The sequence below is a fragment of the Podarcis bocagei genome, assembly GCF_964188305.1.
Source record: "Podarcis bocagei genome assembly, chromosome: 16".
Classification (NCBI taxonomy): domain Eukaryota; kingdom Metazoa; phylum Chordata; class Lepidosauria; order Squamata; family Lacertidae; genus Podarcis; species Podarcis bocagei.
In genome coordinates this window covers 25,881,018-25,896,361 of record NC_138142.1, presented here as the reverse complement: position 1 = coordinate 25,896,361, position 15,344 = coordinate 25,881,018, and the positions used below count along the sequence as shown (strand labels likewise).

Genomic DNA, 15,344 nt, shown 5'->3' with positions numbered 1-15,344 from the left:
TGAGATCAAGATAAAGCTGCAGGCCAGCATTTATTCGTCCTCCCCCCAACCCCACCCCGCTCCTCTTTCTCCATTTGCTCTCCTTTCCCCCTGCTTCCTCAGCACTTCCCTCCATCTGCAGCAGGCTGCTTCTTTCTGTCCCCCTCCGTCTTTCTATCCAGTGGCAGCAGGATGCCTGGAGCTGACAAGGAAGGTGAGGAGCCGCCCTGGGTGTCACCACTGAGGGGGTGACAAAATACCGGGCGGCACTCATCGTGGCACCTGCAATGCGTCTCGCAGGCTTTGCGCTGCCCAAAAGGTCCGCCCGCTGCCTGTCCCCCAGATGTAGGGCGGTTGAGTGGGAGGAAACAGGCTCCTGAACACGCCACCCCAGGTGCCCGAGGGGCTTCCTCCGCCGCTGCAGACAAGTACGCCCAAAGGGAGAGGGGAGTCCTGTTATGTACTGAAGTTCTCACCCTGGGCCAGCAGGGGGATACTGTAGATAGTTATGCAAATGAAGGATCGAAAGTGACGTTCAGTGATTGGCTATTTACAGAAAATGGTTACTGTTGCATTCTAGTGGAGCTCTATATAAGCAGGCTGACTTGAGCTCCTCAGTTCAGTTCTGTTCCAGCTTACAAATAAAGAGCTGCTTTGGAAGAATTGCTGTGTCGTCGGATATGTTCGCCCACAACTTAACAAGTCCCAGGAGCAGCGGAGCTGTATGGCTCCTAGAGGTGCAGAGGTAATAAGGCAGAAAGTCAAATTAATGAGATGTTGAAAGGAAACCTGGTACAAAGTAATTAGCTTCTAGCAACGTATATTTACCAGAATAAAATTGCCCTTGCCATTGTATATAACTCCACAATTAAAACAAAAACACGGATTAATTGCTGGGATTATAGCCAATTTACCTTGTTATTTTTGTTTTAATTACCCTGTATGGACGACAAGGAGTAGTGTAGCAAAAGGCTGGTAAAGCATAACTCGGGCATAGGCAAACTGGGCCCTCCAGATGTTTTGAGACTAGAGTTCCCATCATCCCTGACCACTGGTCCTGTTAGCTAGGGATGATGGGAGTTGTATTCACAAAACAGCTGGAGGGCCGAGGTTGCCTATGCCTGGCATAACTAAGTGCATGTGAGCTGCGACCCTTTTACCCTTACTTGTGAGTAAACTCTAAAACCAATGGGATACATTTCTGAGTAAGTGTACTGGATAGGACAACTCGCTATTAGGATTCAACCTGCCTGGGGATTTGGAGATAGAGAGTGGGGGGAGAGGGAAAGAGGCCTCTCAAAGAGAGGATAATAAATCAAACAGCAGCATTTCAGAGCATTTTGACACCGACCTGGAAACTCGCCCTTTGCTTCGGGGCAACAATTTCAGTCAGTGGTGGAGTTAGCTGCACAGACGCCCAGAGCACCAGCCATGCTGTGCACCGGGAGGGGGCAGGGCGAGCTGGGGGGGCGTGCGCGGTGATCTGCTGTGGGCAGTGGTGGCAACTCAAGCCGCTGCACATGGGGCAGCAGGGCGAGCCCCCTGCAGTGTGCCTTTTTGTCACCCCACCTCAGGGATGACACACAGGGCGGGCTGCCGCCACCGCACATCCTCTTCCTACGCCCCGGATGCCTCCTAATAATAAAAATTAAGCCTCATGTCTGTGTTTGGGTGCTTCCACTCCCACCCCCTTCCCTTGCCTACCAGGCGCAGGCGGACTCTTCTTCAAACTGGCTTTGCCCAAGGAAAGTTCCCCGTTTCCCCCCCACACCTCCTCTCAGCCTTCCCCAGGACCAATAACAAGCTGCTCTAAGGGACAGTAGCATTGTGTTTTCAGATTTGGGCCAGCCTCCCACCCTCTGTAAGGGACGTGGGTGGCGCTGTGGGTTAAACCACAGAGCCTAGGACTTGCCAATCAGAAGGTGGGTGATTCGAATCCCCACGACAGGGTGAGCTCCCGTTGCTCGGTCCCTGCTCCTGCCAACCTAGCAGTTTGAAAGCACGCCAAAGTGCAAATAGATAAATAGGTACCGCTCTGACGGGAAGGTAAACGGCATTTCTATGCACTGCTCTGGTTCGCCAGAAGCGGCTTAGTCATGCTGGCCACATGACCCGGAAGCTGTACTCTGGCTCCCTTGGCCAAAAAGTGAGATGAGCGCCACAACCCCAGAGTCGGCCATGACTGGACCTAATGGTCAGGGGTCCCTTTAACTTTTACCCACCCCTACCCTGCTTTTCCCAACCTGTAGAAGGAGCAGACTCCAGTTTCTCGCCTCTTGATCTTCTGCAAAGCTTTTTTCCCACCCTCTCCTCTCCCCCACTGAAGTTTTCTAAATCCGGCCCACACACGGTCTGGGAAGCAGCATGTTTTTACATGAGTAGAAGGTGTCCTTTTATTTAAATTGCATCTCTGGGTTATTTGTGGGGCATAGGAATTCGTTCATTCCCCCCCTTCAAAATATAGTCCGGCCCACCACATGGTCTGAGGGACAGTGGACTGGCCCCCTGCGGAAAAAGTTTGCTGACCCCTGCTAAGTACCTCTGTGATGGACAGCAAAGCCAGACAAGAGTTTGGTGATGCAGTCCCTCAGAATTCCACCAGAGGGCTGGAGCCTCTCTGAATGAGTACTAAGCAGAGTGGGAGGAGAAAAATAAAAGGAGCAGTTTCTGAGGGAGTTTTTAGACTGGGCTTGGTTTGAGTGTCTTGGGAGAGTTTTACGCCAGGAGCTGGCTGGAGGGCTGACTTTGAGCCAGGAGAAGTAGAAGCTGTGTGGATACAGCTTCCATGGGTCTCATTCCAGTCAGGAGGGGAGAGATCTTCTAGAAAGAGAAGACTCCCAAACCAGTAACAAGGGGTGTGGCAATCCTCAGGGTCTGTTATACTATTTACTTCAATAAGAGTATGTAAACGCAGTCAGTAACATTGGAAGATAAGGACGGATCAAGGACGGCACGCAGGAAGTCACTTACACAGAATTGTATTAATTTGTTATAATTTTTATAATTGGGTTAAAATCTGGAAAATCAATAAAAAAAAGTGATGAAGAAGTTCCAACAAAAGAGGAGTGGACTTTAAAACTATTGGACTATATGGGGAAGGCGAAAATAAGAAACCCAAAAGAGGAAATGCTTGTGGAGGAGTGGAGATCCTTTTCAGAATATCTGAGAAAATATTATAGTCAAATGAAAACACAGGCAGGACTGGAAATATAAGCACAGGAAGGAGAATGCTAAAGGAATCTAATGTTGGATATTTGTTATAGAAATGAGCATTACATTTAGTAGACAAAGGATTTGAACAGAAGCATCATGGAAGTAAGGATGAGGAGTCAAAATGTTGAGGGAATATTGTATTGAAACTGAATTGAATTTGTTAAATTGTATGAAAATTAATTTAAAAAATATGTAACTGTCAGGGAACTGCCATCGGAGCTGGAAGCGGAGGGAAGGCTCCAAAGGGATGGCAGAGAGGGTCCAAGTAGGGAGAGAGGGAGCCCATCTGCTGGGGAAGGAAATCAGCGTAACACCAGTAGAGAAGGGGGGCAGATGGGGGAATCGGGGAGGAGGCCCCAAGACTCCTCGCCGGAGACCAGCGGAGAGAGTACGGGTACTCCACTGCCCACACCCTCCCTGCGCAGAAGACTTCCATGCAGGGAGAGTAGAAGGAGACTTGGCGTCAAGGAACTTTTGTGCTGGAAGAAGTTTAAGAAACGCCCACTGACGGATTCTGCCAGCGACTGAGACAGTCACGATGCTGGAGGCTGTTCAGTCAGAAAGGGTTAACCAGGTAACCTAGCCAGGAGTGGCGGCAACTTACGCACGAGCAACCCCTAAACCCATTACAGTAACATAAAGAGAACAAAATGCTGCGTGAAGTGAGCCAATGGCTTGATCCAGTAGGGCTTTGCTTATGTATTCATAGAGCCCATGGTGATTTTAATAAATTAAACAGAGTGGAATTTTTCTTTTTACTTCAGGATTGGCACAATGAGGGACGATATTTCCCTCCACAGAAGGGGAAGGCTGCCATAGGAAGACAAAGAATGTCATTCATTTCTATAAACCTTTTAAGAACTGTATTACACTCTGCAAACATTTCTGTGTGCTCGGGAATTCAATTGCCTTCAAACCAGCCATGGCCATTATTGCATGAAATCCATCTTGAACATGATACCATGTCACTGGCACACCGTGGTTCTCTAGCCGCTTCTTGTACAACAGCCCATCGTCCCGGAGAAAATCATATTCACACGTTAGAATGAAAGCCTCTGGGAGCTGGCGGATTATGTCATCCTCCACTAAAAGGGGGGCAAACATTGTCTCATAACCTCTTTTAACTTGTTCATAAAGTTCCTCTGAAAATGGAGCAGGTTCTACAGGAACATAGCCCCTAGCTTTAAATTCTTCTGGAATGTTATCAGCACTTATCCATTTTTTATATTTCTCCCTCAAATCAGGAGGGACATGGGCGCCTTTCAGAATTCCATCTACATTCATTGTCTTCCCAGTGAGATATGTCATACCCAATTTAACCCCTCGTTTCCTGAACAAGGGAGGAACTGAATGGTTTTGCTGATAGGATGGCAAATTGAAGTCCATTCCTTGGAGGAATGGATAGATCAGGACCTGAGCTCGCACTCTTGGGAGGTCCTCTCTGGTCACCAGTTCTTGGCAAATGGATGCAGCAAAAGTGCCTCCACTACTCTCCCCAACAATGGCAATGCGGCTGGGGTCCACTCCATATTCCTTTGCATTTTTCATAAAATGTATTACAGCAGTTAAACAGTCCAGTACAGGGACTGGATACGGATGCTTAGGAGCTAAACGAAATCTAAAGAAAAAACAAGATATCGTCAACATTTGACATCATACTTGGGGCTGAGGTACCTTCAGCACCCCCAAGGAGACTGGTCCCCCTAAGTATACTGGCAGTTCCATTCAAATGGTTATGTGCTCCACATCATGTGATCATTTATGCAAAATGGGACTTACCGGGGGGGGCAATATTTACTCAAGTTGGCACCCCTGCCTTCACACAAGCAAGACAAATTCCAGTCAGGCAGATGCCACTCAAGGAGGGTGAAAAAGAGGGGCAATGGTGCAGAGGTGGGGGTCTGCGGTGATTTCAGAGGGAAGAAGAGGAGTTTGGATTTGATATCCTGCTTTATCACTACCCTAAGGAGTCTCAAAGCGGCTAACATTCTCCTTTCCCTTCCTCCTCCACAACAAACACTCTGTGAGGTGAGTGAGGCTGAGAGACTTCAGAGAAGTGTGACTAGCCCAAGGTCACCCAGAGCTGCATGTGGATGAGCAGGGAATCGAACCCGGTTCACCAGATTACGAGTCCACCGCTCTTAACCACTACACCACACTTGCTCTTCAGGGAGAACTGAAGAGGCTTGGAGTGGAGCATTGAGCCCCAGTGCCTGAGGTTTTCCATGATAATATAATGCTAGTTCACATCCTGTTCTCAGTGGCCAGTGGTCAATCATTGGAGAAACTCACAATCAGAACATGAGTCTTGTGGTACTCTTCCCTCCCACAGCTTCCAGCAACTGGCATTCAGAAGTACACTGTCTCAAGGACCAAGCTGGCTTTCTTCCAGGCAGACATTTGTCTGATAATACGAGGAATATAATTAATATTTTGGAAAAGCTGCAAGAGGATATTAACACCAAAGCATTCTTAATTTTCGTAGATGCCGAGAAAGCCTTTGACAATATTTCTTGGAGTTTTATGAGGAAAAATCTTCAGGGAATGGGGGTCGGTCAAGGGTTTGAAAATTTACTCAGAACAAAAGGCTAAATTAATAGTCAACAATGTGGTGACTGAGGAATTTAAGATAGAGAAAGGGACACGACAAGGTTGCCCAATTTCCCCATTACTTTTTATCTCTGTCCTGGAGGTTTTGTTAAACACGATAAGAAGGGACCATTTGATTAAAGGCATAACGGTCGGAGCCAAACAATACGAATTGAAAGCTTTTGCAGATGACTTAGTATTGACATTACAGGAGCCAGAATCTAGCATTAAAAGAGTATTAGAACTGATCCAGGAGTTTGGTCATGTGGCAGGATTTAAGTTGAATAAGTAAAAAACCAAAGTTCTTGAGAAAAACTTAACAATGACTGAAAGAGAGAGGTTTCAGAATGAGACAGGTTTAACAGTGGTCAAGAAGGTTAAATATTTGGGGATAAACATGACAGCTAAAAATGGGAACTTATTTAAGGACAACTATGAAAAATGTTGGTCAGACGTTAAAAAGGATTTAGAAATATGGTCAAATTTGAAGCTTTCCTTGTTGGGCCGAATTGCTGTTATCAAGATGAATGTATTGCCAAGAATGTTGTTTTTGTTCCAATCGTTACAAATTTTGGACAAAATGGACTGTTTCAAGAAGTGGCAGAGAGACATATCTAAATTTGTCTGGCAGGGCAAGAAACCCAGAATAAAATTTAAAATATTAACCGATGCAAAAGAAAGAGGGGGGTTTGCTCTTCCAGACCTTAAACTCTATTATGAATCAGCAGCTTTCTGCTGGTTGAAGGATTGGCTGCTTCTTGAGAACACAGACATTTTGGATTTAGAAGGTTTCAATAATGTTTTCGGGTGGCATGCATACTTATGGTATGACAAGGTTAAAGCACATAAGGCATTTAAGAACCATATTGTCAGGAAAGCACTGTTCAATGTCTGGACACGATACAAAGACTTACTTGAAAACAAAACCCCAAGGTGGTTGTCACCAATGGAGGCAAAAGCTAAAAAAAAACTCAATATGGAGGCCAAGTGGCCAAAATATTGGGAGATTTTAGAGCAAGAAGGAGACAAATTGAAACTGCAGAGTTTTGAGAAATTAAAAGATAGAGTGTGAGATTGGCTTCATTATTTTCACATAAGAGAGGTATAAAATTTAGACAAAAAAATCGACTTCCAGGTGGAAAAATCAAAGATACCAATACTAAGATACTTTCAAGAATGTATAACTTGCTGTTAAAATGGAATACTCAGGATGAAACAGTCAAATCTGCTATGATTAAATGGGCACAGGACGTTAGTCATAATATTATGTTTGCTGACTGGGAACAGTTGTGGACCACGGGTATGAAATTCACGGCATGTAATGCCCTTAGAGAGAATATGAAAATGATTTATAGGTGGTACATGACACCAGTCAAGCTTGCAAAAATCTATCATTTGCCCAACAATAAATGTTGGAAATGTAAAGAAACCGAGGGTACATTCTTTCACCTTTGGTGGACGTGCCCAAGGATTAAGGCTTTCTGGGAAATGATATATAATGAATTGAAAAAGGTATTTAAATATACCTTCCTTAAGAAACCAGAGGCCTTTCTCCTGGGCATTGTCGGCCAATTGGTGTTAAAGAAGGATAGAATTTTCTTTATGTATGCAACAGCAGCAGCAAGATTACTCATCGCGAAATATTGAAAGACACAGGAACTACCCACACTGAAAGAATGGCAGATGAAGGTCATGGACTACATGGAATTGGCAGAGATGACTGGAAGAATCCGTGACCAGGGAGAAGAGTCGGTGGAGGAAGATTGGAAGAAGTTTAAAGATTACTTGCAGAAGCACTGTAAAATTAAGGAATGTTGAAATGACGTTTGAGTGAAAATAAGTGGTACTGGTAAAGAGATGCTTAAGAAAATGTAAATAGGGATTGATAATTGGAAACGGATATTTATAATAATAGGTTAACATATGGAGTAAGGATGAATGTTAGAGGGTAAGGATTTGCTGAATTTAATATTTGAACTGGAATACAAAATGGAAGGTGTGAGGAGGTCAAGAAACTAGTGAAGAAAATATAAGATTTGAAAATATTAATCTATTTTTCAGTTTTGATTTTTGACTTTACTCTTTGTTCTTATTCTTTATTCTTTATTTTTTATCTTTTCTTCTATCAACTGTTTTTCTACTGTGCATCTTATTTGTTTTGCTTTTGTAGTTTGAATGTTGGAATTTGTTGGAATTTGTTTTTATTGTTTGTGAAATATTAATAAATATCATTTAAAAAACAACAACAGAAGGACACTGTCTCCGCCTGCAAAGGCAGGCTATAGCCATCATGGCTAGTAGCCACTGGTAGTCTTATACCATGTGCATTTGTTTAATCCTCTTTTAAAGCCACCCAAGTTGGAGGCCATCACTGCCTCCTGAGGGAACGAGTTCCACAGCTTAACTACACACTGCGTAAAGAAGTACTTTCTTTTAGGTGAATCTTCTAGCATTCAGCTTCATTGAATGGCCACATGTTCTATAGTTAAGAGAGAGGGACAAAAACATTTATCCAGTTTTATGTAAAAGTAGTTTAATGTTCCTTATATGATGCCTTGGAAGGAGTTTTGTCCTGAAAGGCAGGATAGAGATAATCGCAACAGATAGAACTGGCATAGATTGAGAAGCCATATCAGCCTCTCATGGTGGATAAGGTTATCCATGAATACTAGTCACAAGGCGGATGGGCCATCTCCACTATCACAGGCAGTAATGCTTCTGAATACCAGATGATGTACATTGCAACTGGGAGTAGTGCTCCTGTGTCTGGGTCCAGCTTGTGGGCTTTTCATTGGGATATTTGGTTGGCCACCGTGAGAACAGGATGTTGGGCCCCCTTTGGCCTGATCCAGCTTCTTATGCTTAAAGCCAGAGGGATTGGGTCCAAAGGCATAAAAATCAAAATACAAAGGTGAACACCCATTCTAAAGGTTGGCAAATTCACGATGTTGGCAAAATCAGCCGTTTTCTGGGCTCATGTGGAAGGGTTAGAAACTGAAGCGTGAAGATACTTACTCAACACACATAACCACTGAGTCGGTTCCGTGGGCAAGCGAATGGCAGATCCTTTCAGAAGTTCCTGGAAAAAGGCACATAACCTTTAACGAGTCTCCTTTGGCAACAACTAAGTTGAACTGAACCCTTTATAAATGGGGCATCACTAGTTGAAAACCATTATGTACATTTTGTTCCCTCCTGATCAGCAGTTTCAATGGGTAAAACTCAGAATAGAACCAAAAAATCCATACTTTTAAAGCAAGGTGTGCTAGGAAGAACGAAGACTGGGATCCATTTTAGACTGGCTAGCTAAAGGCTGGCTGGGAAAGATGCCTTGACTCCAGTGCTGCACAGCTGTGGGAACAAGCCCTCCTTGAGATGACCATGGACTCCCTCCATGCAGAATGAACGTGTAAATACGTGAATAAGTCAGAACAGGACCAAACAAACCTCAGACCACATTTTTGGGCTTCTTTCAAATTAATTCTGAGCATCTCTGGAAGACCTTTCATAGAAGTCCATTGAAGTACGAAGCACAAATACCTTCTTTGGCATTTTTCATTGACCTTGACATTAGGAATTAATACAGAACCAGACATCTCTGGAACAGGAAGGCTCAGCCCTGTTTTCTTACCACACAATCCCATCCTGCCATGTTAAGCTGCCTACAGTTCAGAAACTTCAGCTGATGCAGAATTCAGCAGCCAGGTTGCCCACCGTGGTTTGGGTATATAATGCCAATCCTGGTGTGATTGCATTGGCTGCCAATTTGTTTCTGGGCCAAGCCCAGAACTGTTGTGGCTCCCCGTTTGTGGAATGCTCTCCCCCGGGAGACTCACCTGGCGCCTTCGTTTCATATTGTCAGGTGCCTTTGGCTAATTAACTAATAGACGGCCTTTTAAACTGTGTGTAGCCACAGGTTATTGACATTGTTTGTTGTTATTCTTTGTATTGTTATAGATCTGGGGGGAGACCACCCTAAACCTTAGAAATTAATAAATGGTAGGATTTTGATTATTATTTGGAGCAGGCATAGGCAAACTCCGGCCCTCCAGATGTTTGGGACTACAATTCCCATCCTCCCCGATCACTGGTCCTGTTAGCTAGGGATATGGGAATTGTAGTCCCAAACATCTGGAGGGCCGGAGTTTGCCTATACCTGATTTGGAGTATTGAAGGGAAGATTGGAGGCCAGCGGAAAAAACACTTTCCAAGTCAGTACCTCAATTGGATAGAGGCCTTAACTTGACAAAAGGGGTTGTTGGCACATATGCAAGAAATTCTTGGGCCTGAGCAGAAAGAGGTTGTCAGACTCATGGCAAGGGGGGGGGGGGTTGAGTTTTCAGGAAAAGAGTGTCTTTAGAGCGGTGTTTCCCAAGCTTGGGTCTCCAACTGTTATTAAACTACAATTCTCATCATCCCATCCTACTGGTTTGGCAGAGAGGTGGTACCCAACTTTTGTAGCAGTATTCATAAAGATAAAAATAAATACCCGGAGGCAGCACAAACCACCCCCACCCCTCCATAGCAAACATTTCATGACCTTTACATTAAAGTATCACCCCAAATTCTCCACAAACAACAAAGTGAAACATTTCAAAAACATTTCACAGAACTTACGGATGCTTGCAAATAGTGCAACCCCTCCATGAAGAAAGATGATTCCTTTCCTGTTCCCAGCAGGTGATGTCTTGGGCCAGTACAGCCTCACAGGCACCCCATCAAAAACCAGATCCCTTGTGATCATTTTTGGGTCCTTCACTTCTGGAAATAATAGGTTTAGGATCCTGAGTATGGAATATCTATGGAAGATGCCCAGTTTTTCCAGAATTCCTCCCTGTTTAAACCAAAACATTTAGCATTTTAAATCAGCATTAGATATATGTATTGCATATATGTATTGCCTATGGAACAGAAACCGTGCATGGGAGATGACTGCACTGTTTATCCTTTCCTTCCTCTTGGGATGGAAACTTATTCTCTTTGAGCAGCCCAGAAGTGAAGCCTCTGCCCACTCCCCTTTCCTAGTACGCTGCCTGTTATTTGAAACCTTAAGATGCAACACAAATTGGGGGTATTCAGTGCTAGTACTACTCAGGATAAATCCAGTGGAGTGCATAAGAACCTAAGCAGTGTAGGAGTACAAATATCCAGAGTGTGAGGATCAGATGGGATTACTATGAGGAATTATAAAATATGCATCAAGCCATTGTGTCAGCTGTGAAAGCATGGTGTTGATTGGGTTTAATTCATTGACAGTAATTTCTGATCAAATCCCACAACCCTCTGCATCTCTGGCCATTTCCTCTACTGTCCATTCCTCTCTGCTTGCGTACACAGCCCAGCTGCCTGTTGCTTTGCCAGGCATCACAGCTGTCAACCGTCCCTTATTTGGCGGGAAACTCCCTTATCCCAGAGCCGTTTCCCGCTGCTGTCCTGGATTGATGATGTCCCATAAATTTCTCGGGTTTCAAAGGAAGCAGCTCCTCTCCCTCCCTACCTGCCAGCCAGGGAGGAGGGAGGCTCCAACTGTGTTGCTTGGCTGCGTTGCTCACCCAATAAGGAGTCTAAGAACGACTGGGGGGTGGAGTTTGCATGCCTTGTGCTGATTAAATTGGCCGCGTTGCCTGGGGACTCGCCTTTGCTCAGCGCTTCCCAGCGGAGAGGTGACGGTGTGTAATATTGAGGCTTGGAAGTGAGCAATAGCCCTGATGGAGCTGGTCTGGGGAAAGGAGAAAGATCTGCTTATGGAAAGTAACTGCAGCACTTACCAAGCAACGGTCAGCAGGACACAATGAGAAGAAAGGAAAGGTTATGTTGGGATCCACCTCTGAATTACCTGATGCGATTTGCCAGGAAGGCCACTGGGTGGCAGCACATTACCAAGAGACTGAAGCAAAATGACTGAAACATGAAAAGAGGGTGCCGCGGTTGTTTGCAAGAGCAAAAGCCCACCTACAGATTAGCTGAGCTCTTTACTTTGGGACCTGTGATCCCTTATTCCGACTGCTGATCCCTTATTTTCAAATCTGAAAGTTGACACCTATGCCAGGCATGCATCCTGGGCTGTGAAAGATACTGGGCAGGTTCTTTTGATGTAGCTTTTCTGATATGTTAATCTTAGGATGTTAATCTTAGGGCCGGGGAAACAGATCTCACATGAAGGTGATAATGATCCCTGTCCTCCTGGCCTCCTTCTTATCATGTACAGTGGTGCCTCGCAAGACGAAATTAATTCGTTCCGCAAGTTTTGCCGTCTAGCGAATTTTTCGTCTTGCGAAGCACGGTTTTAACAGTTTAACAAAGTCGCGAGACGTTTTCGTCTTGCGAAGCAAACCCATAGGGAAATTCGTCTTGCGAGGCAAATCGAAAACGGAAAAACCTTTCGTCTAGCGAGTTTTTTGTCTTGCGAGGCATTCGTCTTGCGGGGCACCACTGTATATTGCTTGTTTGTGACTTCCGGGGTTGCTGGATGCATTCCTTTGTAGTTCTGTTTTGTTTATCCCAGAAATATGCATGCTTACGGTAATTAGTTTTTGTAGGTTAACTTTGTCCCCACGTGGGGTTTGTTGAAATGCTCAGAGGAAATCTGATTGGTTCTTAGGAACACTCTGTAAAAAGCTTTTTTGTGAATAAAACTACCTGGGCCAGGGGGGGCTGTGAAAAAAACACGGACAAGCACAGAGAGACACGATTATACGCACCCTTCCCAGAGTCTTGCTGGTTCAAGCCTCTGTGTGTATTCTTATTAATCAGAGTTCAACCCTTCATTTAGTTTGTGAATGCCTCAACCCTCCAAAAGTTTCCCCACTGGGACATCTCTGTATTATGGCCAAGATCTTGAGCCCATCTAATCATAGATTAGGCCAATTCATGGAGGAGGCTATAGGTATGTTTGCACTATTGTGGGTTGTATGCCGCTGAATACTACTTGCTAGGACTCACAACCGCAACCAGTCTTGCTGGTTCAAGCCTCTGTGTGTATTTATACGCAACCAGTCTTGCTGGTTCAAGCCTCTGTGTGTATTTTCATAACCAGAGTTGAATCCTTCCTTTACTTTGGGAACGCCTCAAAGCAGAGCCTGCTGGATTAGGCCAATGGCCCATCTAGGCCAGCATCTCGCAGTTGTCAACCAGCTGCCCCAATGGGAAACCCACAAACCCGGACCCAAGCACAGGAGCCCTCTCCCCTCCGGTGTTTTCCAGCAACTGGTGTTCAGAAGCATTGCTGCCTCCATCTCTAGAGCCAGAGCTGGTTAATAAGCATCCATAGCTATTGCCTCCAGGAATTTCTCTATTTCTCGTTGGAAGCTAGTCAACTTGGCAGCCATCACTGCCTCTTGTGAGAGTGACTTCAATGGATTGAACATATTATGTGTGAAGAAGTCCTTTCTTCTATCTGTCCTGAATCTTCCAACATTCAGCTTCATTGGGTTGTCTACAAGTTCTAGTGTCGTGAGAGACGGAGGAAAACCTTTCTCTCTCTATTTCCTCCATAATCTTAAGCATTTCTATCACGTCGCCTCTTACTTGCCTTTTCTCTAAACTATTTCAAATGGTGCAGCCCTTTTTATAGAGGTGTCGCTTCATCCCTGTAATATATGTAAAATAAACTTACCAGTACAAATCCATATCCCGCTAAGAGATTTAAAAGTATCAATGGTGCAGGACGGCTCATTCCTCGAGGCACGTGGGTCCTGGCAAGAGTATAAGAAACTCCCCACACTAACAGCAAGAAATGAATGAAAATAGTCGTATATAATATCAGCATCCACAGAGTTCCACCAAATGCCATTTCCTTTCAACTCAGAGGCACAGAGCCAAGGACTTCGCCTTAGCCAATGCTGTTGGCTTTTATACAAGAACACTCCGTGTCACCTGCAAGAGAACATCTTCGGCCAACCCACTCAATCTCTCAGCTGAGAAGAAAACAAATGGTTCAGGATGTGGTAATAAGGTGCAGGCTAACCATAGACTGGCTTAACAGCTTATCTTTAGAATGACTCGTGATTAGAATGCCCGAAAACAGGTTGGCTGACAGTTGAAATGGACGCAGGCTTCAGCAAATATAGAGCTTGCTTATGCCTAAGGGTTGTCAGTATGTGGTTTATTGCTTGAGTCAATGTGTAAAAGCATAGGAACACTGACCAAAGGAGGAGGAAAGAAATTAGGAGGAATGGTCATCAAATTCAGAGTAATGGGAGATGTCAACAAAGGGGGGGGTTTAGTATTTTAATTGGGCGGACGTGATAGGCTGTAAACCCTGCACATACCCAGCCAATGGGGAAACAGGAGGAAACCTGCCTCGGGTATAAGGGATATAAGCTTCGGTCTTACTATTTTTGGATGTGTCTGCTTTTGGACACCTGGTCTTGCAAGGACGTTATTTTGTAATCGATAAACTCTCTACTGCTTCAGCTATTTTGTTCAGATTTTGAGGATCTCACACCCACTTCTAACATTCCTCACACAGGGTGTGGGTGCATGTTCGTTGGTGTGAATTTGCCTAAACTCCCCTGTCAAGTGCCAATCAATGTCCCTGCAGTCGTTATTAGCACTAACTCAGGTTTCCAGCCCATTTCCAAATTCAACTCCTTGAATAACACGTTGCAGTAATCCAAATGAAAGATAGTCAGTATTGATTTGTCCTCAAGATAATGCTGCAGGCCAGCACCTAATGCCATGACACCATAGGGTGGAGGTGATGAGGGCAAGGTAGGAAAGCCAACATTGCTGTGGGGGAAAGGGCACAGAAGAAGAGCTCCCTTGTGACAGGCCTTGTTTGAATCAGAAAGGATTGTCTTACTAGCACTCTTCAATTTCAGTGTTTGGGGGGAGGAGAACTTTGGGCCCCTCGGTGTTCTTTGGGTCTCAACCATGGGTCGCTAGATGTTTTTTAACTACAACTCCCATCATCCTTGAGCACTCGCCATGCTGGGTAGCCATGATCTCCTTCTCGTACGTCTCCTGGATGGTGCCAACTCTTTCTCTTATGGGCTTTCTGTGAAGAGGAAATCCCCCTTCTGTCTTTACTATGAGGGAAGGAGTCCCTTGCCTCTTTGTAAATGCTTGATTTACCCATGAGAAGAAGGAAAAACTCAGTTGACACAGAAAGGAGCATTACTCATCCACGTGTAGCATGTGAGTGAATGAGAAGTCCCTGTCTCAAAACACCGGGCCCTGTCAGAGAAGAAGCCATTGGGGTCTGACCTGTCCCCTCCTGGGCGGCCATCTTGTTCTGGGGTGGCAGAAGCAACCGGCAAAGCTATCACAGCTATGACACACCTCAGAAGGCAGGGATACCTAAGCATGGTTGAGGAGCCCCACTCGTGACACTTGGGGAAGGCAATATGGATTGTCCGCTGGGTCTGGGGACTTCTAAAAGAGAAACCTCACAATCCTGCCCCTCACCCATAAGTAGTGGTGGTGGGGAAGATCACTTAAAGACTACTTGGCGGCCATGACACCCAAGTGCCTTCCCTTGCCTTAAAACCACTCATTAAAAAGAATAAATGGAAAAGAAAAATATATCTCCATACACAGAGCAAAGGCAAGGAGCACGTCTT

General features: G+C 45.0%; 1 protein-coding gene across 3 annotated transcripts; it reads right to left on the bottom strand.

The window, feature by feature from the left end:
* Positions 1-4,010: 4,010 nt before the first annotated feature.
* Positions 4,011-13,614, bottom strand: LOC308576330 (arylacetamide deacetylase-like 4). Of its 3 annotated transcripts, none has more exons than XM_081175583.1 (4): positions 13,397-13,614; positions 10,399-10,615; positions 8,797-8,860; positions 4,011-4,810 (listed from the first exon to the last, which is right to left on the bottom strand). In XM_081175583.1, exons 1-4 carry the CDS (start codon positions 13,571-13,573, stop codon positions 4,036-4,038), a joined length of 1,233 nt encoding a protein of 410 aa, XP_081031709.1. In that variant the 5' UTR covers positions 13,574-13,614; the 3' UTR covers positions 4,011-4,035. The 3 variants fall into 3 exon arrangements, with proteins under 3 accessions (XP_081031709.1, XP_081031710.1, XP_081031711.1); XM_081175584.1 differs by having other exon boundaries at positions 10,399-10,542; XM_081175585.1 differs by lacking the exon at positions 13,397-13,614 and adding an exon at positions 11,334-11,344 and having other exon boundaries at positions 10,399-10,542.
* Positions 13,615-15,344: the final 1,730 nt, after the last annotated feature.

Coding starts and splice junctions, on each gene's coding strand:
- LOC308576330 (XM_081175583.1), bottom strand. CDS start 13,573: ATGGCATTTGGTGGAACTCTGTGGATGCTGATATTATATACGACTATT. Junction 10,616..13,396: donor CGGGATATGGATTTGTACTG/GTAAGTTTATTT, acceptor TGGTTTAAACAG/GGAGGAATTCTGGAAAAACT. Junction 4,811..8,796: donor TCAGTGGTTATGTGTGTTGA/GTAAGTATCTTC, acceptor TTTTTTCTTTAG/ATTTCGTTTAGCTCCTAAGC.